Here is a 25202-nt window from a genome sequence, read left to right on the forward strand (position 1 = left end):
TTTTTTTTTTTAAAGATTTTATTTATTTATTTGAGAGAGAGAGAATGAGAGACAGAGAGCCCGAGAGGGAGGAGGGTTAGAGGGAGAAGCAGGCTCCTCGCCAAGCAGGGAGCCCGATGCGGGACTCGATCCCGGGACTCCAGGATCATGACCTGAGCCGAAGGCAGTTGCTTAACCAACTGAGCCACCCAGGCGCCCCGGACTGAATATTCTTGACATATCACATAGGCAACTGAACAAATATAAGGTCTGAATATTGCTGATCTTTAAAGAAAAACCAAATAATTCTGAAATGTTCTCTACATAGGCTGAAAATTTTTTCAGAAGAAAGCGTACCACTCTTTGGCCCCCCCTTGCCATCCCCACCGGTGTTTACAGACCACCAGGAATTCAGGGACTTTTTGCTAGTGAAATGTAAGTTTCTATTTTGAAATTTTTTGCAAATTGTTCTATATCAGAATGCATTTTTTCAGATTCTTCGAGGATGCTGTATAAGAAAAATCTCATTGTTTAAGCGTTGATCCCATTCCATGTTCTGTTAATTCTTCATGTGAAGCATTTAGTTTTCTGGTAGTGTTATGCAGATCTTCTCCTGTGTCCCAATCTATATCGACCATGCTGCCCACCTGCTTTGAAGTTTATCTACACTCACCTGCTTTTGATACAGGGGGCCTCAAATTTGCCTTGCTGCCCAGGGTTCTGCTATAGCCATTTCTGAATCTCTGGCTACATGTGTATCTGTGTCTTTGTCAGAGAGTGGGAAGCAGGTGAGACAAAGGGTGGTTATATGCGTATGTACCTAGGGAAAGGGGAGTTGTTAGCGGCTGGGCGGGGGGGGGGGGCGGAGAAGACAGACCAACAGAGAGAATATGGATATGATAGTGCAGAACCTGACCATCCAGGCTTCGCTAGCTGGTGAGTATACATTTTAGCTCCACCGATAATACCCAGATACCTGACCCTGTGCCCCCATCTTCTGAACCACAAGAGCTCGGCTACATCCCTCCCCAGAGTAGTCCTTGGTTATTATAGCTACAAGTACAGTTTGCAAGCCCCATTCAGGAGCATGCGCCCAGGGCTGCCAGATAGTCCAGGTTTTCCAAACAAGACAGAGATCCGAAATTGTATCTGAAATTGCCTGCATCTTAAAATGGGGGTCCATGTGTTTCAAGTCCAGAGGATCAGGTGGAGAGCAAGAAACAGACCCGAAACAGTCAGAAACAGAGAGTGGGTTTAGCAGCTAGAAATGGGGAGGGTCTTGGAAGCAGGGGTCAGGAAGTAAGCAGTCTTTGCCATAGTGCCTATAGCAGGGAAGGGGCCGCTGCAGGCATGGAGCCCTTGAATCACGATTAAAGATGATTCGGCAACCTAAGAACCCAGCTTATGAGTGTATCTGCTGATTTAAATGGAGCCAATCAACAGAGTGACTTTGAGCAGCCCCCTTGGATGCTTGGGTGGAATGAAGCGAAGGCTTGATCTACAGTTGAAAACCTTGCACGGTCAATACAGTGGAAGAACCAAGGCTCTGGGCTGTGAAGAGGGGTGTTGAAGAGATGAAGCCTGGAGCCAGGATGGATCATGAGGGGTTGATGGACTGAGAGAAAAGGTAGAAGCCAAGGGATCCGAAGTCTCTTTGAATTCAAAGTGGATGCAGCAGGAGGGAGGAAGAAGGCCAGGCAGGAAACTCCAAGATAACAGGAAATGGCATTTCAACAAAAGTTTTGACTTTTCCCCTATTTGGCTGAAACAGGTCATTTTAAATGTTTTGTTTTGTTTTGTTTTTTCTGGGATACTAAGGAGAAGATATCCTCAAACAAAAAATTCCCAAAGACAGAATTAGAGAAAATAGTAGGCATGCCTTAACTGCATGCAGTTTAAATTCCTTAAGAGATGTCTTGCCACAAACAAGCCCAGCTTGCCCCCAGCACTCAGATCCTATCTAGGAAATGCCTGAGCCCAAGAAGTTCATTTTTCAGTCTGTGAACACTGTCCTTCCTTTGGCCCTTCCTATGAGAAAAATAACAGTTCATATTTATTCAGTTTGATATGCCCAGTATGGTGCCAACTCTTTATATGTACTATATCATTTAAATTCTTACAATGACCCTCTAAGGAAATATGGTTATAGCCGTTTTACAGGGTGAAAAATGAGGCCCCAAGAAGCTAAATAATTTACTTAAGAATGTGGCAGCACAGACAGGATTCAAACCCATAACTGCCTTGACTTCAAGCTCCACACCCCCTATTGCACAGTTTCTGTTCTGTGCTCTAATGTGGAACTGGACATTCCACTTTACTGACTCTTCGTGTCTGTAGTCCACTAGCCACCAGCTTTTTTTTCCCAGGAGGAACTTCTATTAGGGTAAGAATCCTAGCACTCTGTTAGGCAATTGTTATTTTTCTTAACAAAATGTAGCAAATATATATTTAATCCTGTTGAATGGCATCCTCGTGGTTTGGCCCATGTGTTGGAGGGATGTGTTTAGAGGGTTGGGTAGGTGGGCGGGTGGGTGGGTGGATGGATGGATGGATGGGAGGAGGGAATGGTGGATGGGGGCAGATTCAGTGTGTACTGGGTCTTCAAGTAATTAGATATACCCTCTGCTCAGGAAGTTTACAGTCCAACAGGAAAGGTAAGACAGACATACCTATGGACTGTGGGTTTGTATGGAGACATTTAGAGTTTTTAAGCATTCTTCCATGAAGGAAGGGTCGTGCCAGTGGTAATACCAGTATTAGGGAAGTGGGTGGTGGTCACTGTGAGGAGTTTCCTTGAGAGAAGGACATTCTCCAATAGCATGTTAATTTTTGTAACCCCCTTTATAACTTGATTTATTTTAGTAATTAATGGTGAAAAAGCCACTTTGGAAACCCCAACATTTGCCCAGAAACGTCGACGTACTCTGGATATGTTGATTCGATCTTTATACCAGGATTTGATGCCAGATTTGCATAAGGTAAGTCCGGGTCTGTGGTCTTCTTTCCTTCTCATGGGTTTGAGTCCTAGCGATGAGTCCTGGTTAGAAGAGCATAGGAATCGGAGCGCCTGGGTGGCTCAGTCATTAAGCGTCTGCCTTCAGCTCAGGTCATGGTCCCAGGGTCCTGGGATCGAGCCCCACATCGGGCTCCCTGCTCGGCGGGAGGCCTGCTTCTCCCTCTCCCACTCCCCCTGCTTGTGTTCCTCTCTCGCTGTCTCTCTCTGTCAAATAAATAAATAAAATCTTTAAAAATATATATATTAAAAAAAAAAAAGAAGAGCATAGGAGTCGCCTCGATCTCTGCTGTTAATACCAGGCTGTGGCCACAGGGCTGACATTCATTCTTTCATTGTTGCCATGAGAGAGTGTTGAATATCCATGTGCAGGAAAGTGATTTTCAGAAATCACAGGCCCGTGGAAATGGAGGGGCAGGCTGGGGGGCATGAGTGTCAGTCACCAATCCCGGGAGCATTGGAGAGTGCTTTTTGGGGTGGCTGTCCTTGGCGGTATACTATTCAGCATTACCAGTGCCACGGAGCGGATGGACAGGCAAGAGTGGGGATTTTGGAGAGAGCCTGGGAGCTTTTTAAGGATTTCTGGAGATTTACTGGCTAGCCCCATTTTCAGGCACCTGAAACAAGTATTTCCACTTACTGCAGATTTGCTTTGTGCCAGACACTTCCTAGGCTGAAGGTATCTCCACACTGATGAGACCCAGCGGCACCTCAGTGCCTGGAAGGGCACCCAGGCTCCTTGGAGGCCTCCAGACTCAGTGTGAGATCACCAGATGCCATGGGCTCATTAATGCAGAGTGAAAGCACTGCTGTTCAGAAGCATTTCCTGCCTTTCACAGGGAAGCACAGAACAAGTAGGGAGACTCCCCTTGACTCCTTGCATTCGTAAACTCCTGCAAAAGGCCCTGCCAGTGATGCTTGTAAATAAATGGGGTGTTGGGTTTCAGGTGCTTACGTGCGGAGATGAAAACTATCATAATGAGCTGGTGCTCATATGGTCCTTTCCCTTGGGCACAGTGACCACCACCATTTTATAGGGTACCCCTTGACTTCCAGCTGACCAGTACACCCTAACTGCTCCCAGGGATTAGGCCAGACTAACCCCAGGGCTCTAAAGAGCAAGCCATAATCGCTAATCTGTCCATTCCTTTTTTTCCCCTAAAGTCAGGGAGGGGTGCAGAGAGGGTGCCGAGATGAGGACACAGTGCCCCTCAGGTCCTAGCTGAAGCATGGATGTCTGAGGCAGGCCTTCCCCAGCCCCCCATTGAAGCCAAGTTCCCCTGTTAGATGCTCTCAGATACCGTATGTACATCCCCTTCATAGACGTTCTCCCACGTGCCAATCATGTAATCAATGCCTCGGTCTGACTCCGCCATTACACTGGGCTCCACAAGGACAGGGACTGTGTATCACGCCCCCCACCTGCCAGAGTAGCAGGTGCACACTCAGTACCTGCTGACTGAAGGAGTGTGCCCATTCTCTGACTACACCCTAGAAGAGAGCTGTCATTTACTGAGTGTGTGCCCAAGCACTGTGCCCAGCCCCTTGCAAGCACCTCCTCATGTAGTCTTCATCACACGCCTAGGAGACAAGTATTAGCCACGCAAAGATGCTTCGACTCTGAGATTAGCTCACTTGCCCAACGTTACCACGGGGGCCACGGAGTTGCCCAGCTCCAGGGGTACCGTTCCCATAGAATGCCGCACGCCTTGTTCCAGTGGGCAGGCAGGGGGGACGCTCCATGCAAACAGCATCCCCGGAGCTGTGCAAGGTGGTGGCCCCATCAGCTGTTGGAAGCTAGTAAGTCCCAGAGCTGCTGGTGTGCTTGATTTCAAAGCCTGTGCTCTCGGTCAAGACGCAGCGCTGGCTCTCCGCCTGTCAGCCTTCTACCCCCAGCATCTAGCGCAGACACTGGCCCGTGAGCGACACTCCACGAATGCTTATGGAGCGAATGGGTACAGAAAGTTGAAATAGCATTTGGACAGATAGGTCTGTGCGTTAGGAGAAGCTAGGGGATGAGACTTAACAACAATATTTGGAATTTGTAACTTGTTTTTCTTTTCTAGAACATGCTCAATAGACGATCTTTTAGTGACGTCTTACCAGAGTCACCCAAGTCTGCACGGAAGAAAGAGGAGGCCCGCCAGGCAGAGTTTGTTAGAATAGGGCAGGTGGGTTTTATTCTGAAACCTCTTTGGCAAGATGTGCGGTTGTGAGCCCCATCCACACCAGATGGCCTGCCTGCAAAGAATTTCCTGTCTGCGTACTCCTGTGGGAGCTCTGTAATTTCTCGTAGGATTACTGTGGAAACCACAAGTGAGAGTTTTGATAACCACGTAGGCAGGGTTCTCTGCGGGCGGGGGTGGGAGCAAAGCCTTCTGCCGGAGGGAGCGCCACTGCCTCGAAGCAGGAGGCCGCAAGGCCCAGGCGGGTTTCCCTCTTGTCGAGGGAGCACGTGCCATTTGCCTCCCTCCTGGGGATTTTCTGAAGAGCGAGGAGCCCACGTAGGAAAAGCACCGTGAACTCCCGTGGCAGGAGTCAGCACAGAGGGGTGGCGTCCTCAGGGCCCTGAGTTCCCACTCTGCTGCTTGGAAGCCATCCTCAGCGTTAGGCGGCTCCCACTTAGCATCTTATTCCCGATTTTGGAGGAAATCACTGCCGCTTTGCCTCACTCCCATGTGACGTTCATATGTCTCAGTTCTGGGAGGTGACACAGCTTTCTGTCTTGATCCCTTGTCACAACACGGAGGAGGAGGAGGGCTGCTACTGGCAGCCAAGTTTCCGGCCCAAAGGAGAGAACCAAGCAGGGTGACCCAGGAAAGCTTAGGGGCACAAGTGACTTAGCCCCAGACAGGTGCACCATGACAGGGGCTCTCCGACGTGGGTCCTTGTTCAGAGGCACCCTGCCTGTGCTTCCCGAGATCCTGACTCACCGAGTTTGAGGGGGGACCTGGAAATGTCTTTGGTCTCGCCGTTTCGGAGTCTCTGCGCTGAGATGCCGATGACTGAAATGACGGGATGGGGTCATTTGGGCTGGAACATTGTCAGTAGGCTGCATTCCTTGGCTCAGTGAGAGGGCAGTGTGGGAACCTGAAACTTTAGTGTAAAATTACTCCTGTTAAGAAATTCTTGCCAAATCGCAACTGTTGAGCCTGCTCTTCTTTTACTGCCTGATAACCAACTGTAAAAGAGATCTCTGTTCTGTAAGGCACTAAAACTGAAATCCATTGTGAGAGGGGATGCTCCGTCAAGCTTGGTGGCTTCGGGGATCTGTAAAAAAGAGGTGAGTCCATGATGCTCTCAAGTTCACCTGTGAATGTCCTTTGTTGTCCGTGAAGTTACTGCAATTCTTTGACAGAGATTTGTGGGACAGGAGGGAGATGAGCTTGTCTGTTGCAGAGTCCCCAGGGAAAGCCCCAGATAAAGTTGAGTAGCATTTAGGGAGAGCCCCCAATTTCCATAACGTGTGTGTGCCTTTGCATGCTTAAGGGGAGCAGAGCTGCTGGAGCAGGCCTGGTCAGGCAGACGGGGCTGAGCGGTGCTCCTCGAGCCTCGTGTGCATACCGACTGCCTGTACGTCTTGGCGAAATGCGTGTTCTGATTCTACAGCTCTGGGGAGGAGTGAAGACTGTGCATTTCTAACAAGCTCTCATGGGGTGCCTGGACACGCTCCACAAAGCTCTAGGGCTGTGTTTCTCAAGCTTTGGTGTGTACTGCAATCACCCCCTTTTGAATTTCTGATTCAGTAGGTCTGGGATGAGCCCTGAGAATCTGCATCTCTAATGAGTTCCCAGGTGATGCTGATGCTGTTGGTCAGAGGACCACAGTTGAGAAACCACTGCTTAATCTATAGTTCATTCAGTCACCCAGAAATTTTGTGGCCTGTGTATCTACTTCTCATTTCCACTTTCCTTGGGGAAAAAAACTAGCTGGTAATCAGGAAGAGAAGAGCAAACAATAAACTTGTTGCATAGGAACTTACTGTTTGCATGATTTTGTAAAGCAAAACTCCATGTCCCTAGTTATGTCTGTGTTCCAAACATGTAAAAGTTAGTTAAATGGAACAAATCCACAGACAGTGCATCACTAGAGAAATGTCCATTATAAAAGCAAAAGAATTACAAATGCATTTACTTTAGTGATAAAGGTATAAATGCTTTGTATCTGACTTTCAGAACCTACACACTTTAAAGTCTGGTTTCAGGGAAATGATGAGGTCAAAATACAACTGATGTTAGAAAACCACAACCAATTTCAGACCAGACTGATGGCAAAGCATCTTTTCCAAAGGGTGCATAAATTCCCACTATCGGCTCATTGGTGTGAATGGTAGAATTTGCAGTGTTCCCAAGAGCTCCATAAATACCAAATTCCAGCAGGATTTAGTAACCTTCTTGATAGGAAGTTCTTAGGCATACATAAAAATGAAAGTCTGTGGAAATGTAACTTGTTCACTGGTGAAGAGCAAAGAAAGAACTTCCATTTTTTCTATCCGTTCAGAACCTACCAGTGAGCCACAGGCCTGCCTTGGAGAAACACTGGCCTAGAGGCCCTCACGGACTTCTGTGCAACTGGTTCCGCAGAGGCCAGAGTCCCGCATGCTGCTCCCAAGAGTGTTTTATTTCCAAAGAAGAGGCTTTGTCAACCTCCTAGGCATCCATCAGTTCATGTGCTGTGTTAATGTTCTTAGAGGGTCCAGCAAGGACGGAGTCCTGCACGTAGGCCACATCCTTGCCCTGCAGAGTCTCCACCAAGCCCCTCACTTGGCAGAAGGGAATCCAGTGCAGTGGCAAATGCCATCAGTCCTCAGAGTGGAGCCTCTGTGGGACCAGGTGTGAGTTCCCATCACTGACACTTCCTACATGATGTCCTCAGGCAACCTGGAGTCCCCGGCCCCTTTGAGAACGCATGAAAGCAGTGGACACCCCACACACACACACACACACGCACACACTAGCCCGTTAAAATGTAAGGATGGCACATGTATACAATATTTTGAATACAATTTCAGGGCTTCACACGCCTCCTCAAGCTCCTATGGATCCTCTAGGACCCTTAGATCTTCTGGGTTAAGAACCCCTGTTCTGCCTAAGTGGTCTAAATTTGTGTTCTCTGCTCAGAGAACGTTTTGTTATTAAGAGTTGGTTTTTATGTCTTGGTGTTACCTAATGCTCACATGTCTGTGTCTGTCTCCCAGCTGACGTTCATAGTGGCTTTGCTTCTTCATGTCTTCCTGCTGTAGGTCACGGAGTCAGAATTCCCAGACATCTTCTTAGAGAAATGCCATTCCAGTTAATGGCCTCTGCACTTGTGTAGCCCTTTCTAGGTTGTAAAACGTCTTCACATTCTTTGTGTGATCTTTCCAGAACGGGCTTGAACCTCATCTTAGCAAGTAGATTTCTTCTGAGGCTTGTGAGTTTCTTGAAGGGACAACATACTTTTCTAAGAGAGCAGTAATACACACAGTATTTACCCTCACCCCAAATGACACCCTAGAAGCCAACCGCACTGCCACCACTTCTACTTTCAGTACTCGGACATGAACTCACGCAGTGTGCACGTGGACACCCACGTGCATACGTGGGGTCTCGTACCATCCCCAGGGAGCACATCTGATGGAGAGTAAAAGTGCAAATGTGAAACTTTGACTTGTCCCTGAGAAGCTCCAAAAACGTCTTTGTCCTTTGAGGCCAAGCCTCCTGGCTCTAGGCATCCCCGCACAGCTCTGGGGCAGCCGTAGGGAGGGCTAACTCTGATGCCAGAACCAAGCATGAGATGAAGGGGAAGAGTTCATGTGGTATGACTACATCATGCAGGGAGCATGAGTAGGTTTCAGGCAGCACCTTTCATATTCTCACAAACATGTTATTTTTTTAAGATTTTGTAGACTTAAGTGGGTCAATAAGCATTTCCATGTTAAGGCAATATCAACTTCTTGCATTGTGTATGACTTGATAATTTTACTGAATCGGCAACACAAATCTGACATTTTTGTAGAGTTATGTGGGTCTTCCTTTGGTGATGAGCTCGTGTAAATTTTTCAAAAAATAGGCAACAATTGGTTGGTCCAACTTCAGGTATTAAGGTAAAATGTTTGCTTAGAAGACGTTACCATTTGGTTGCTCCCAAGGAAGATTATTACATACGGAGACAGGTCATGGTGCCAGAAACATGTGACTTCCCTCTTTTCCTACTGCATATGTATTTGAAAAGAGACTTTTCTTCTTAAGAAAGGTAACTGAAGGGCACCTGGCTGGCTCAGTCGGTGGAGCATGCGACTCTTCGGGGTCATGAGTTCAAGTCCCATGTTGGGTGTAGAGATTACTTTAAAATATTTTTTGAAAACATAAGGAAAAAAAAAAACAAAGGTAGCTGAGTGCAGGGCCCCTTTAGCTCCCCAAGTTGAGCGGGTATCTGGGCTTGGTCTCGGGTGGCGTACTGTACGTTTCCATCCGAGGGGCCGCGGGATAGTCCTTCTGGAGCTTACTTCCCACCGCTTTTGATGCCTTGCAGCCTTGGGAGCCGCAGTGTTTCTGCAGTGATTTCCCTCACGAAGCTGTGTGCGCGGATCCCTGGGGCCAGGCCCTGCTGGTTTCCACTGATGCTGGCGTCTTGCTAGTGGATGGTTAGTGAGTAGCTGCTCGTTCAAATGTCTTTGTTTGTGTAACTTGTAGGACTTCTAAGATGCGTGACAGCCAGTCAACTCCCCGTAGATAAATGTGTCATCAGCAGTGAGGTTAGCAAAGTTTCCTCTCCTTACAAAATTAACCCCTTCTTTTCAGGACAAGCAGAGGGAATATGTTCTGAACGAGCAAGCCAGAGGGTGAGTCATGCATGACAGGTTCATGCCTTCCCCAAATCTGATTAGTCTGTGAGCATCAATGACCTGCAAAAAGATCTCCTTTTTGGCCAATACTTATCATGATTTTAACATTTTACCTTAAATCAACAGCTCCTATCTCAGAGACATGCCCTCTCTTTCTCTTTTTTTAGGGTTTCTGATTCAAAAAGTATTTTGGTGTCCAAAACAAATAATAAGAATCTTAGATAACCCAGTTTTGTTGCATACAGAAATAGAAAGATTTGACGGGAAGACAGATTTCAACTTAATATAAAATCAAACTTTTTGACAATCAGGTCGATCAGTGTGCCTGGGGAGGTGGTCAGTTCCCTGTCACCATAGATCAGCCAGCAGTGGGACATGCCCTTGGCAAGGATGCTATAGAGAAAGTTCAACTTCAGATGGGGATTTCATTTAGACTCGAGGACTGTGTGGTCCCTTCCAACAGGAGGCCCCTTCGGATTTTTCCAGACTCCCGATGAATGTTAAAGGGGCTAAACACTGGTAGCAAGTCATCTCCTGGGGCTTCTGGGGGAGCTGTAGGCATAGAGACAGTGTCTTCCAAGGGCACATTCTCCACAGCACAGAAGCAGGCTGCCCAGTCTCCGTTACCATACTGATGTTTTATGGGATTCCTAAACTCCACCACTGAGAGTGACATAATGGCCTAAACGGCGACATCTTCCCATCCTTGGCCACGACCTTCACTCCCTCCTCTGACCCTGTCAGTGTGGTTTCCTAAGTGCCTGCTATGCGCCAGGCCCTTGGGAAGTGGAAGTAGGTGCCTTGTGTGGGAAAACAAGAAAGGCAGACCAGGCTTTATAATGGACTTATTTCTGACTCCATCTGTTACTTCATCTGTCATATGTATATATATGTATATATGTATGTATGTATGTATATATTTACTAAAAGACAGATAATCTAAAATTTATGAACTGAGAATTTAAATTAAATATTTAACTTTAGAAATTATAAAACAGAGCATCTTTGTGATCGTGAAGAAAACTGAACCTCTATGAGCTTCAGGTTTCTCTGAAGCGGGGGGGATATTTTTAAGCGGCTGAAAACTAGTTTACAATAATGGAAACAGACAAAATAAACAAACTGGGAATAATGATCATAACTCCAGGAAGGAATTGTGGAAATTATGAAGGCCCATGCTAAGTGCTTAGGTCAGTGTCTGGCACATAATAGTAACTTAGTAAACAACAGTTACTATATTTAGGATATCCCTGTGAACGTGCTAAAAAGGAAACAAAGTCTATTGATGTTGCCAAAGGTGCAACCAAATAAAATAATTTATTTAAAAAAAAACAACAGACTTTAGACATTTAGTCTGGTCTCTTCCTCTCTTTGTCTCTTCATTTTATGGATGAAGAAACGAAAGAAACAATGTGTCTTGCCCAAGATCACACAGCTGGTTAGTGGCACATCTGGAACTGGAACCCAGAGGTGATTGCTAATTCAGCACTCTGTCCACTAAACCAACTGCATTTTATTAAAATCAAATTAAACTCAGGGCACCTGGGTGGCTCAGTCAGTTAAGCATCCAACTCTTGGTTTCAGCTTAGGTCATGACCTCAGGGTCCTGGGATGGAGCCCCACATCGGGCTCCCTGCTCAGCGTGGAGCCTGCTTCTCCCTTTCCCTCTGCCTGCCGCTCTGCCTACTTGTGCATTCTCTCTATCAAATAAATAAATAAAATATTTAAAATAAATTAATTAATTAAATTAAACTCTACCCATGTTATTGTCTTTACCTTAACACAGGTTTCCAAAAATATAGTCCTGAGCAAATAATTTTGAGAAATGGTTTGGTCGAAAGGAAGTTATATTCTACCTGTTTGTTCTTTTTAGGAACAAGAAGATATGCTTTATAATGGCTATTTGTAAGGCTTGTCTAAAAAACAACAACAACAAAATTCTATTTGAGTTGCTTCTCTTTTTTTAAATGTAAAATCCAAACCAAGATTACCAAGTCCCCTGCTGAAATTTTCATCTTTATGGGTCCAAAATTTAATGGAGGTGTTAAATATAAGGATTTCTGTGATGTGCCAGGAAATTTCTTTTCTTCCAATTTGAGGGAAGTCGTCTAACACAGATGGTAGCCATATATACCCCCCACGAGCTTGGATTTATTTCTCAGATTATTGTTTTCATTCCCTGGATAAGCAGCTCTGCTACCCTATTTGCTTTTGTAAGAAGAGGATAACCCTAAGGCTTTCTTTGTATTCCTCATTGTGCTTTGAATCCTGAATGTTCTTGTTATTTCTTTGTTTACCTTTTTCTTGTCGATACTTAATCACATTATGAATCGTTTCCATGAGTGAATCTCTCCATTTCCTTTCAGGCCTGGTTCCACTGTATCCCATTAGCGTCTGCTTAATTTCATTAGACCTACCCCCTTGGGAGTCTGCTTCTATCAAGGTCGCTATTAAAACTCAAGGTCCTCTGTATTCTAAGTGCAGCAAAAGCTTCTTTGAAGGGAGACTAAATGCTGATGAAAGATGCCATGACCATTTGTTTTGGGTTTGCAGAGAAAATCCAGCTGTAAAAGATCAGGGCTTCATAAAGAGATTACAAGAAGGAAAACATGGCTATGAAAGAGTCATTAAAGTTACATGTCACTTTCTCAAATCCTTGCTTCCTCCCCCTTCCTGTGCTACCTGTTCAGCCACCTGAGAAAGATTTGATGGAGAATAAATGCTAATTTATTCTGTACACAGTATCCCTCTGTCTTAAATGTCAGACGAAGCGCTTCTGTCGTTTATGAATTCCTTACAGTATTGTTTCGTGCGGTGGCCCCATCCATCCATGGGGGAGCAGTGCTGCTTTTAGGCTAAGAATACAGGCTTTGTCCCCGCACGGACCTGGGTTCCACATGTTCAAGATGTGACCCTGGACAAGCTATTAGCACCTCTGAGCCTCAGATCCTCCTCTGTTAAATGGGAGTATTAGAAGTTCCTACCTAAGAGGGTCGTTGGGGCATTTCAGTTAATAACGTGTGAAGCGCTCAGCCCTGAAGCCTGGCATGCAGGATGCCCTCCGTGTATGTTAGCTGCCGCTCACAAAATGAAATAACCAGGGCGCCTGGGTGGCGCAGTCGGTTAAGCATCCAACTCTTGGCTCCGGCTCAGGTCATGATCTCGGGGTCATGATCTCAGAGTGGTGGGATTGAGCCCCAAGTCAGGCTGCCTGCTCAGCATGGAGTGTGCTCCCCTCTCCCTCTGCCCCTCCTCCCACTTGCATTCTCTCTCTCTCTCTCAAATGAATAAATTTTTTTTTTTAAAGATTTTATTTATTTATTTGAGAGAGAATGAGAGAGAGCACACGAGAGGGGTTAGGGTCAGAGGGAGAAGCAGACTCCCTGCCGAGCAGGGAGCCCAATGCGGGACTCGATCCAGGGACTCCAGGATCATGACCTGAGCCGAAGGCAGTCGCTTAACCAACTGAGCCACCCAGGCGCCCATGAATAAATATTTTTTAAAATGAAATAACCATAGTTATTTAGTCAGGTATGACAATGGGTATTGGCGCGATCATCCCATGTTTTGAAAATTCAAGTCTGCCCCCAACAGAAGCACAAAGCCTGAGACTCAGTTACTTTGATGGAGGCCTGGGGTAGAGGAGGAAGAGAGTGGTTTGACGGGCTATTGTAGAATTTACACTTGCGCACTAATGTAGGGCAGTTAGAACGGAGCCCTCTGTCTGATGAAAGCTTAGCAGGCTCTGTGCTCGGACAAATGCAGAGCCCACACAGACCTGCAAGGAACAGGAGAGCCGTCCCCTGTGAAGCAGTTATGAACCCCCTCCCGACAACAAAAGCTCTGCTCTCTCTGGGCACCACCCAGGGAGGAATGAACTCCCAACCAGACAGATTTCTAGAAGAGCCAAGACCCTCAGGGCCCCATGCACTTGAATTGTAACCAAAGAAACAAACCCAGACTCACAATAAAGCCCTTGAAGACCAAAATGTCAGACAAAGCACCGATAAAGAATAAGCCACTTATCCAGCCAGAAATGTCTGCACTATCCCAGGACCTCTTTGCCTTGCGCTGATTCTACATCAAGCTCAGAACAGACCCTTTGCTTATGAAAGAGCCTTAATATTTCTTTTGGCCCTCTCTGTCCTGGGGACCTCCAGGAACAAGGTATTTGCTAGCAATTTAAGTTCCCAATAAGTAATCTTAACAACAAATCCTACGTATCATTGCAATGTCGTCGATCATCCATTTATCTGACCTCTTCCTGAACGTTTCTGTTACAGTTCGTTTTTTCCTGTTATTTGGGCAACTTAATCAACATTTCTCTCTTATTTTTGTCTAAAAAGGAGATTTCATATTCCACTATGGAGAAGTACTGAAAATGTATAGGTAAACTCTTGTTGATATGGATGTAGGCATGTAATAGGGTGTGTTTCTATTTGTTTTAAATACAAAAGGAAGTGGCACCTGGGTGGCTCAGTCGTTAAGCATCTGCCTTCGGCTCAGGTCATGGTCCCAGGGTCCTGGGATCGAGCCCTGCATCCATCTCCCTGCTCAGCAGGAGGCCTGCTTCTCCCTCTCCCACTCCCCCTGCTTGTGTTTCCTCTCTCGCTGTGTCTCTCTCTGCCAAATAAATAAATAAAATCTTTAAAAATAAATAAATACAAAAGGAAATTTTAATTTTGCTTTCTGGAGAGATATACAAAATAATCTAAGAAGTGACATAATTTCAAAGATTACATAAAAATAAGAAAATACTTCAGAGAAATGACTGAGCTTGTTTTTTCTTTTTTTTAACTTGCTGTTCAGTCGTTTGGGTACAATGCCAGTAAAAACTGGGATGGAGAGATGATGCATTTTCTTTGATGAATACCGAAGAAAAGAATATAGTTTCTAGGCCCCGCTGCTCTGCTTCCAATATAGAGGAGGGAATGTCAGTCCTTCTCCCTGGGCTGAGAGAACAGTGTTTGACCTTACCAGTGCTCTAGAAGCTGACGTTCCTTGCCCAGAAGGAACTGGGGTCCAGGACCACTCATAGGCACGTTTTATAGGTTTTGAAAGCGTGGGCTGGATTCAGTTCTGGGAACCATGTCTCCTCTTCCAGATGACCTTCCATCAGTGCCCGTGTTTGACAAAACCCTGCCAGTGAAGCAGATGCATGTGCTCGAGACTCTGGACCTTCTGATCCTCAGAGCAGACAAAGGTGATACTCCCTTTCCCGGTGATGTCCTCTGGGAGTGGGGGAAGCAGGTAGCCTTCTGCAGCCAACCTCGAGGGTCACAGCGGTCTGACCGCATGGGTCGTACCAGCTACTGCCTTTTGGGGGGCCAGTGCTCAGGATCCCCGGGGGGCCCTTTGTTCTCTGACGGGGGTCGGTGAGGGAGAAGGGTGGGGGGCACAGCCTTCAGTGCACTGTTGGGTAGAGGCAGTGTGGGGTTTCTTCCCAGTTCTAGAACACCTCAGCTCCTAGTTCTGTAGCAGTTGCTTTCCTGCACAATCCGCTCTTCCGGTCTTCCCACCCATCTCCTTCGGCGCCTTCTTTGTCTCACCAGGGAAAGACGCCCGCCTCTTTGTCTTCAGGCTCAGTGCTGTGCACAAGGCCATCGAGGGCAAACAGGCTGTGAGGAGCAAGTGTGACTGCAGGGATAACAAGCTGGAGAAAACAAAAGGTGACGGCAGTCTTCGTATTTTGGTGGTTTCTGTTCAATTCTTTTTTTTCCCCTCGGACTGCTCAGATTTCACTGGAAATAAAAATGCATTGGGAATTTGATTTTATTGGTTTGGTTTTTACCCGGAAACATCACCAAGATAGCATCACTGTTTCCCTAAGAGAAGCCTGAGAGGTAGCCCAGCATTTGGAAGGCTAGAGGAAAGGCTAGGCCTGGTGTGACAAGCTTTGAAGGTAAGTTGAGTTCTGTTCGCAAATCTGTGAAGAGAGACTTTTAGCCTCTGGTTCCTGGAGCTCTGCTCACCTGTCACTTTAATTCATATGGTGTCACGGGTGTGAAGCTAAGACCACAAACTAGAATACAGGGAATACGACTTCCTTAATTTTCCTGAAACTCAGCCTAAGTTGTGTTTCACACCTCTGTTTGCCTGGTGGCCAGAACATTCTCAGGCAGTCCCCTGGGTTACGCTTAATGTCCAGGGTCTTTGGGTATTGCCACATTGTCGAGGCCCGGGCGCTTCCAGGCTCCTGTCACGTGTTCAGCGTCATTTCTGTCTCTCCCCAGGCTGCCACCTGTATGCCATTAACACTCACCACAGCAGAGAGCTGAGGATAGTCGTCGCTATCCGGAACAAACTACTCCTGATCACGAGGAAGCACAAGCCAGGCGGGGTGGCCAGCATCCCCCTGCTATCTCCCCTGTTGGAGTCACCTGTGGAGGAATTCCAGTACATCCGGGTAGGTCCGCTCTTCAGATCCCTTCTCTCCTGGCCAAGGAGTCAGGAGGCGGATTCTCGTTCCACCCAGGGTCTGTCACCCACTGGGGTTGTCTCGCAATAGCGGTGCTATTCTAGGCACTAGGGGTACAGCCACGAGCATCTTCTCGTGGAGATGGCTTTCTAGTTGCGGGAAGATGCAAAGGAGGAGCTAATTTTGAGTCCCGAGGATAACAGTAAAGCGGGTTGAGGGAGGAAGGGACAAGGAGTGGGGACGGGGGATCTGTCCTAGAAAGGGTGTCCCAGAAGCCCTCTCTGAAAAGGTTGCCTTTGAGCAGAGATCCAAGGGAAATAATGGGAGTAGATGAGGAGGATATCTGGGGAAAGGGGGTTCCAGGCAGAAGGAGCAGCCAGTTAAGGACCCGAGGCCCTGTGCAAGGCACGGTCAAGAGGCCACAGTGGCTGGAGCCAAGGGAACAAGTCAGGGAGGTCGGAGAGCCCCTGAAGGCCTTTGCTAGGATTTTGGCTTCGACTCTGAGTGAGGGGGGATCAACCAGTGGGAGGTTTTGCAAAAATCTTTCTGGCTTCTGGACAGAGATGAGCATGGGGGCCCGGGGGGGCACGAGCGGAAAGAAGGAGACCCTAAGAGGCTAACGCAGGATGCTAGCAACAGATGACCGTGGCCTTGGCGGCTGCAGAGGGGGAACCAGCTGTCCTGCCTGCCCGAGCCAGCAGGATTGGCAGATTCACTCACGGTGGGACCCTGTGAGAGAAGCCTCCTTGAGGGTCCCTTTCCTGCTCTTGCCATCTCTTACCTTCTTAAAAACTTCAGTACATTAGGTGTGAACCGTGTCAAACATTGGCTCCGAGGGCAGACTTTGCCTGTAGGTGAGCTGAGCAATTATTTTTGCCAGAGTTAAAGCCTCCTGATTATGCATATCAATTTCTGCTAAGAGTCAATTTAGGGGGACAGAACCGTCATCACAGTGACGTTAAAACAAGTTAAAATCTTGCTCTAATTAGGTGTTAGTCTTCTTAGTACAGTAATTAGCACTCTTAATGACTGCTTATGTAGAGCATGCATTTATGTGGCCTATCAGCTCTGAAATCAGATTTCCTGAGCTCCAATCTTGGCTGCACCATGTATAAACTATGCGAATGTAGGCAAGTCATGTGACCTTTGAGCCTCAGTCTCCTTACCTGTAAAATAGAATAATAGCCTTACCTACTTCATAAGGTCATTTTGAGGATCCAGTGAGAACAGTACCTGGCACTGTGTTAAGTGCTCAACAAGGTTAGCAACTATTATTCTATTCTTATCAAATCACAGGACAGGGCCAGACTATCTGAGGGCTAATCAGTTTTGCCAGGTGTGGGTTTTGAGGACAGGTTGTGGGAGGGGGGAGTCTGGCACAATCCCTACCCCTCTTTCCCTGTCCCCACCTTTCCTGCCAACAAAGGGCTCTGCAGGAGCCTGGGGAGGGAACCCGCTACTGGATGGGGGAGCGGGTGGGGGTGGGGGGTTGATATGAAAATGGCTGCTCCGTGTCCTGACCCCTTCTCCCACGTCATCATCAACCACACAGGAGATCTGTCTGTCCGACTCTCCCGCGGTGATGACCTTAGTAGATGGGCCAACCGAGGAGAGTGACAATCTCATCTGTGTGGCTTACCGTCACCAGTTCGACGTGGTGAACGAGAGCACGGGGGAGGCCTTCCGGCTGCACCACGTGGAGGCCAACAGGGTGAGTCGACCGGCGGAGGGCAAGTGGGAAGCAGAGAAGACCAGGAGCGCGTCTTCTAACCTCGAGAGGCCACGATGAGAATTTCTTTAAAATCACGTGCAATTGACCACAGCAGTATTCTGTGATACACTGTTCAGGCTGCATCCCGTGAAGTCACCTTCTTGTAGGTCAGAACGGTCCTGTCTAACTGAATTGCCGCATTGCCCTGCTCAGCTTTTCCACATCTCCCCCTGCCATTCCATCTTTCCTCATAAAGGAGACGGGAAGGGTCTAAAAGCTCAATCTGAGTAACTAAAGAAATGAGAACATTTGTTTGGTCATTCACTCCAGAAGGGCCTTATCCTCTCCGTGGCCCGGGCCAACTCACAGCTTGGGGCCTGGGTGGCTGGGGCGGGTTCAGCCCCTGGGTCCCTCCCTGTAAAGGCCCCCTAGGAAAGGAGGAAGGGACGGGACATCATGAGGAGAAAGAAAGAGTGTCTCCCTCCAGCCTGAGCTGTGCGGAGCGCAGGGGTGTCTGGGGTTTGGAAGAGACCCGAGGCCCACCTGCAGTTGTACTTGAATACTGCAGATGACTGCGTGGGTTCTGAACATGAGTGCCCCCGGGGTGGGGTGCAGTGAGCGCTCACACCAAAGAACGGGGGTGTTGCCCCCCACAGAGAATGTAGTTCCTGGTGAGGACTTCCAAACCTACAAACTTACTCCAGTCCCGTCCAGCTAGGTCCAAGAGACTGCAGAATTCCTTCTCACTATGCTTTATAAGAAATAAAAAATACAGCTTATATTAGGGCACACCCTACCCAAATAGTCATTAAAAAATTGCTCATTACTATATTAAGACTTAATACTAAATGAGAGCAAGATTTTAAGAAAAAGAAAAATCTAGATATAATTAGGAAACCTTCTTGCCTTCCACAATTATCAATCACAGATCATCTGTTGTTTCTCATATATATACACGTATATATGGTGGTGCCCAAACTTGTCTGCAATTGGACTCATCTGAGGAGCTTTAAAAGCTATTGCTGCCCGTGTCCCAACCCCAGAGATTTTGCTGGTCTTGGGTGTGGATATGGGTTTTGGAATTTTTTAAATGATCCTCAGGTGATTCTTAAGTTCAGACAAGTCTGGGAACCACCTGTATACATTGCTTCTCAGCCCTGGCTATAACTTCCTGAAGGCTTTAAAAAGATGAGTGTTCTGACCCCACCCCGGATCAATTAAATCAGAATTTCTGGGTGTGTGGGAATCAATATGCTTTAAGTCTTGCCAGGTGATGCAGGTACAGATCTAGGAGAATGAGTCTGCCCTGAAACTCTTCCTAAATTAAAGCCGGAAGGAGTGCCGCTCCATCCCAGCAACTGGGAACCCATAACCTCTTCCAGCCTGCCAACTTCTGAGGAGGAAGGGCCTGATTTGGCTTTAAAAGTTCTTGCCCTTCTTGGGGGTGCCTGGCTGGTTCAGTCAGAACAGCATACTACTCTTGATCTTGGGGTTGTAAGTTTGAGCCCCACGTTTTGTGTAGAGATTACTTAAGAATAAAATCTTTAAAAAAAAAAAAAAGTTCTTGCCCTTCTTACTTTTCAAAACCCTGTGACCAGCCAAAAGAGGTAGAAAAATCATGGCCCAGAAGATCTTTGTTCAATCAGTCCCTTCCCTGGCAACTAATTTCCTAAAACTTTGCCTGCTTTTTCTGCTGATTGTTATTATTTACTTATATTTAATACCCTGATAATTCATTAAAGTGTGGATTTTTTTTTCCTCATAAGATTCATGAAGGCCCAGAAAAAATCGGGTTAAAGATGGTTGTCTTGGGTGGCTCCTTGGTTTTGTTTTTCTGAAAGTTACCAGGAATAATTCGAAAATGTTCTGTCTTTTCTTCAATATGCTTTTTAAAACTAAGTCACCAAGTTTTTCCCTAAGAAAATCTTTAAAGAAAAATTTTTTAAAGCCTTTCCCTAGATCTAAGTGGGTCAGCGTGTATATTGCATCCTCGGGTACATCCGCAGCTGCTGAGTGTTTGCTGAGCGGGCCTGGATACTTAGACACAGCTACTCATCTTCGCAAGGAATTTACTGTCTAATTGGGAAGATAAGCCCTAGGGAAATAAAAAAAGGTAATGAACAAAGTGTTTTCTCATAGCCAGTTAGAAATGGACTGCGGGAACAGGACTTGCTTTTTTTTTTTTTTTAAGATTTATTTATTTGAGAGAAAGACAGTGAGAGAAAGAGAGGAGAGAAGGAACAGGGGGAGGGACAGAAGGAGAGGGAGAAGCAGACTCCCCACTGAGCAGGGAGCCCCATGTGGGACTCAATCCTGGGACTCCAGGATCACGACCTGAGCCGAAGGCAGACTCTTAACTGACTGAGCCACCCAGGCGTCCCCGGGCTAGCTTTTTACCAAGATGTTCCTGCAGCCCAGGCCCCGGTGCAACAGAGGCAGGAGAGAGAGAGGCCGACCTTCCCTAAGTCATTGGGTATTTCAGGGTCATTCAGGTTACTCTTTTTTTTTTTTTTTAATTTATTGAGAGAGAATGATAGAGAGTGAGCACATGAGAGGGGGAGGGTCAGAGGGAGAAGCAGACTCTCTGCTGAGCAGGAAGCCCAATGTGGGACTTGATCCTGGGACTCCAGGATCATGACCTGAGCCGAAGGCAGTCGCTTAACCAACTGAGCCACCCAGGCGCCCTCATTCAGGTTACTCTGTTTGGCACCAGTGTGGATTTTCTGGCCTAGTTTCTCACCTCCATTCCTCCTCTCTTCTCAGCCAAGCCCATTCAATTCCCATTTCAGCCTTCAACCCCACCTGAGGGTCTAAGAGAACCCCAGGTTAAGAGAGGAAATGTTTAAGAAGCTTCAAAGCAGCAGTCTGAAAGTCAACATCAAGTTCATTTTACCAACAGGTTATCGTGACCTGCTGCCCCAACTCCAACAGCCAGCATTGGCCTCCTTCCCAAAACAAAGGTCTCCTCTAGAAGGAACTGCAGACCTGATTATGAGATCTAGGTCTCTGGCTTAGATGCTGGGCCTAAGTCCCCATCTTGACCATCTGCCCAGGACCCAGGGGGTCTCGGTGGGAAGCTCACCCCAAAATCACATGGGAAGGTCGGACACTGACCTAGCAGTGGTTCCCACTTTCAGCTGGGGCTGGGGAAGGTGGGGTGCAGACTTAACTTGTTACAAACCTGTTTTGAATTTTCACACCACCATGTTACTTTTATCATTTTAAAATGCCAATAAAGTGAACTACTTATTTTTCATCAAGTAAAAAATTAAAAGCAACTACCCTAGACCTACTACTATAAGAGGATCTCTAGGAGCGAGAACCCAGAATATATTTTTTAAAGCTCTCTAGTTGATTCTGATGTCTTCAAGAAACAATGTCTCAGAGACTGACTCCCACCAGGCCCCTCACCAGGGGAGACCCACGTAGGCATCAAAGCATGAAATGGGTCTCACTGTGCTAAGTGTTAATAGAGGTCTGAACAAAATGCCAGGGAGTGCCAGAGGAGTAAGTGACTAAGTCCAAGCCGTGGTGTCCCCGAGTGCCAGCGCCGTGGCCGGAGCTCAGCCCTTACCTGCCCTGCAGCCTGAGTCTCTGCACACAGCCATGCTCATCCACCAGTCAGCACGGTCCTGGGACCCCCTCATAGACACCCCCCGCCCCGCCCCCGCACACCAGCGACTTCCCTGGTGTCTGCTGCCTCCATGCTTCAGTTCTGCCTGAACTTCCTCTACTCCTGTGACGGCCACACATCTGCCCTCCCCCACCCCAAGCACATAATACAGGCCCTACCTCGAAACGCACAGACCGTCCCATCCCGTCTTTCCCACTACTGCTAACCCTCCCATAATGAGAATAAACATGGCCACCACTGAATGATCACTTCTGTGTCTGGCCCCGTGCCAGGGCACCTCATAAGCACTATCTCACGAAATCTGCCCACCAACTATGGGGAATTTACTGTTCACTTCCCTATTTTTGCAGAAAAGGAAACTAAGACTCAGAAAGGAGGAGTCACTTGTTTACTCAAAACCACGCAGCTAGTAAGTAGCAGAGACAGGACTTGAACCCACGCTCTCTGACTCGGAAGGCTGTGCCCTGGACCCCAGCATGCTGTGGCCTCCACAGCCGTGTCCCAAGGCATGATGGGGGATAGGCCACAAAGGTCCAGGCTACAAAGCTGATAGCACTTGGCCCCTCCTGTCCTCCCTCTGGCTGGGTAAGTGTCATCCGACTGACAAGTACTAGGACATCTGAGGAGAAAATGATTATAAGTCAAAGTGGTGGGGACAGGAGGGCTCCCTTTGGGACCAGAGAGTTCAAAGGCTGCTCCCTCACATCACATACCCCCTTGGTGCTGGTTCCACAGCTGGGCTGTGCTGTCAGCTGACATTTACTGAGCATTTCCCAAGTAGCAGGCCCTGTGCTAGGTGCTTCCGTAAGTGGCCTCATGGAATCCTCAGCCCCCACAGGGGCAGATGTCCTTCTTATCTTTCCTTTTACAAATGGAGAAACTGAGGCTCTGCGAGGTTGAACAGGGGGCCTAAGGGCACACACCTCTAAAGTGACAGAGCTAGGATTTCCTTTATTCAGTCATGCATTCACCGAGGATTTATTCTGCTCCTGCCACGTGCCATGCCCCGTGCAGGTGCTGAGTGCGTGACAAGGAACAGCACGGGCGAGGCCTCTGTTCACGAAGCTTATGTTCTACTGGGGGGGGAGGGGGGGCTCTGATAAACAGAAATAAGTGAACATCAGACAGCAACACACACTAGGCAGATCGTTAAAATAGGGGGGTATGATATATAGCAGGGGAGGAATTCTCTGGGATTTGCTCCCCACGTCTTTCTGCTCCCAGAGTTGACATTTGACCTCTGAGCCTCAAGGTCTGCCGCCCGCCCCAAAGCACCCACAGCTCTTGCTTGTGGCATTTGCCTCATTGTACCTTGTTTCATGTATTTATATGCTTTTCTGGTTTTTCTTGAGGGGCGATACCCTGCCTTACTCATTCATTTCTGCGTGCTGAATGGCACCCAGGACTGTGCCAGATGATGAGGGACGGGAGGGGACAGTTTCCATCGGAGGGAGGCCGGAGCCAAGGCAGAGGCCCCGTGCTAGGTGAAGTGGGAGGAATGCCCCATACTGAGGGTGGCCAGGGGGGCATCAGCACAGTGACAGTGACAGTAGTAAGGAGGAGGGCTGGCCGGCGGAGGAGGGCTGGCCGGAGGAGGAGGGCTGGCCGGCGGAGGATCTGCTGGAGGAGGCCAGGCGGAGGGTCTGCCGAAGGAGCCCAGGTGGGCCTGGGCACCATCGGCTCCTGAAGGGGCTGGAGAGGCGAGCTGAGGGGGGACAGGCCCGTGCCCCTGCCCAGGGAGGCACACACAAGACACCCGAGGGCCCCTGAAGGGGAGGCTGCTGGGCTTGGGGGAGTGGGGGGGCCCCTGAGATGTCAGGGCTAGCTCTGCTCACAAAAAGGAGGAGGTTCGGGAGGAAACTAGTCACGCGGGAGAGGAAGATGCTCACAGTGCTGACCAGACAGTGTCAGGCCCTCCTCGAAACCCTTGGAGTGGAGTTCTCATTACAGTCAGCAAAGTCGTCCTCACACCAGTTTTACAGGCCAAGACCCATGGCCGGAGGTTGAGCCGTTTGCCATGAGCCACAGAAGCAGGCGGTGGTGTGGACAGGATGTTCAGGGAGGCGAGTTTGCCTGGAACTAGGAACAGAACACGGAACTAGGTCTTCTGACGCCCTCTCCGTGGTGCCCTGCTGCATCCCTCCAAGTGCGGGAGAGCGAGCGAATAGAAATGAAGACCTGGCCCAGTGGTTCAGAGGTCGTGCGACTGCCCGCTGGCTGAGGCGGGAACGTGGGTAAGGGCGCCAAGAGCAGGAGGCCCCGTTCAAGCCTCGGCGGCGGCACTTACAACACTTACAACTTCGCGTCTCTGCGTCTCACCTCCCTCACCTGCGAAGTGGGAGAACAGCACGTACTCCCCAGGTCCGCGTGCGAGGGAACTGAACTCGCCCTGCAAGGAAGCTTTGGGAACCGGAGCACACTACCCAAATAGGGGTCCTGTTGTCAGAGAGAGTGCAGATGCCCGTCTCCCGAGAGCTCCTTGTCGGGTAGAAAAGATGGTGACAAAGTCCCAGTGGGGAAAGGAAGGCGAGAGGGTTCTGTGCGTTATAATCATGGCCGCCCAAGGTGGAAGTGACCCCACAGCACCTGAGAGCCGCCCCCCCCCGCCCCGCCAAAGCCTTGAACTTGAGAAAGTCTTTCAACGGTGTCCTGTCCGGCCTGCCCACCACCACTGCCTTTATCATTTCAGGTTAATTTTGTGGCAGCTATTGATGTGTACGAGGATGGAGAAGCCGGGCTGCTTTTGTGTTACAACTGTAAGTTGCTAAAATTAACTGCTCTTTTCCTGGGCAATTTAAAGGGAGCCAGACCTAGATTTACCTGGTGCCTTGTTCCTGCGACCTTAATTGCACTCCAGGGAGCATCTAAAAATGGCATTCCGACCTGGATCTCCCAGCCCTCCTGGTGAGATGGGCCTGCCTATGGCACTGTCTCCGGGTTACGGCTGCTGCCAGTGGCCTCCATTTAGGGAGCCCTTACCGTGTGCCAGGCGCTGTGCTCAGTAGATCCAGTGACTGTTTCAGTGAATTCTCACCTGTTACTACCTGAGGTTTGGAGATAAGGTCCCTGAGGCCCGGAGAGGTGAACTGCCTTTCTCGGGATCAGGCAGCTACAGAGCAGCAGACCCAGGGTTCACATTTGGGGCCCTCTTGACCCCAGCACCCCAAATTTTAACCAGTTACTATTCCACTCTTTGCTGCTCCCAGGCTGTTAAAGAAATCAGCCTCAACCTGGTGTATCCAGCCTCACTTGGGGCCGGTGGGTTTCAGGCAGAGCAGATCAAACACATCAAAAAGGGTCTTCATGGATTTTCAGCATTTCAAAAGCTAATATGATACTGCAATAAAAAGGATCCTTTTAAGACTCAACGTAGTAAGATATTTTCCTGGATAAGCCTGCCCAGTGTAACTAAAACAACAAAACATATTCTTCCAGCCTAGAATTGTATTGATTTCCATACACATGGGGCTGATACTTCGATTAATCTTTGAGGAATAAGTATGGGAGGGCTAATTACTAGCAGAGAAATTTGTTTGGTAAAAATCATCTTTTGAGATGCAAGATATGATAGCCTAGTGGTGAGGGGGCCGACCCGCAAGGCAGCAGGAACAGAGCCTGCTG

At 48.1% G+C, this 25202-nt stretch overlaps 1 protein-coding gene across 6 annotated transcripts in view; it reads left to right on the top strand.

Moving 5' to 3' along the window:
- GARNL3 (GTPase activating Rap/RanGAP domain like 3) overlaps nt 1-25202 on the top strand; it is a 144642-nt gene that overhangs the window by 105443 nt on the left and 13997 nt on the right. For all 6 annotated transcript variants that reach the window (XM_081803634.1, XM_081803638.1, XM_081803633.1 and 3 more), the window contains 10 exons: nt 308-414; nt 2842-2957; nt 5059-5163; nt 6201-6275; nt 9506-9617; nt 14923-15021; nt 15371-15487; nt 16052-16224; nt 17789-17947; nt 24271-24337. In XM_081803634.1, the coding sequence (XP_081659760.1) occupies nt 308-414; nt 2842-2957; nt 5059-5163; nt 6201-6275; nt 9506-9617; nt 14923-15021; nt 15371-15487; nt 16052-16224; nt 17789-17947; nt 24271-24337 (1130 nt within the window). The remainder of the gene's footprint in view (nt 1-307; nt 415-2841; nt 2958-5058; nt 5164-6200; nt 6276-9505; nt 9618-14922; nt 15022-15370; nt 15488-16051; nt 16225-17788; nt 17948-24270; nt 24338-25202) is intronic.

Source organism: Leptonychotes weddellii, chromosome 14 (assembly GCF_054177405.1).
Source record: "Leptonychotes weddellii isolate Sample4059 chromosome 14, ASM5417740v2, whole genome shotgun sequence".
NCBI classification, from domain to species: Eukaryota; Metazoa; Chordata; class Mammalia; order Carnivora; family Phocidae; genus Leptonychotes; species Leptonychotes weddellii.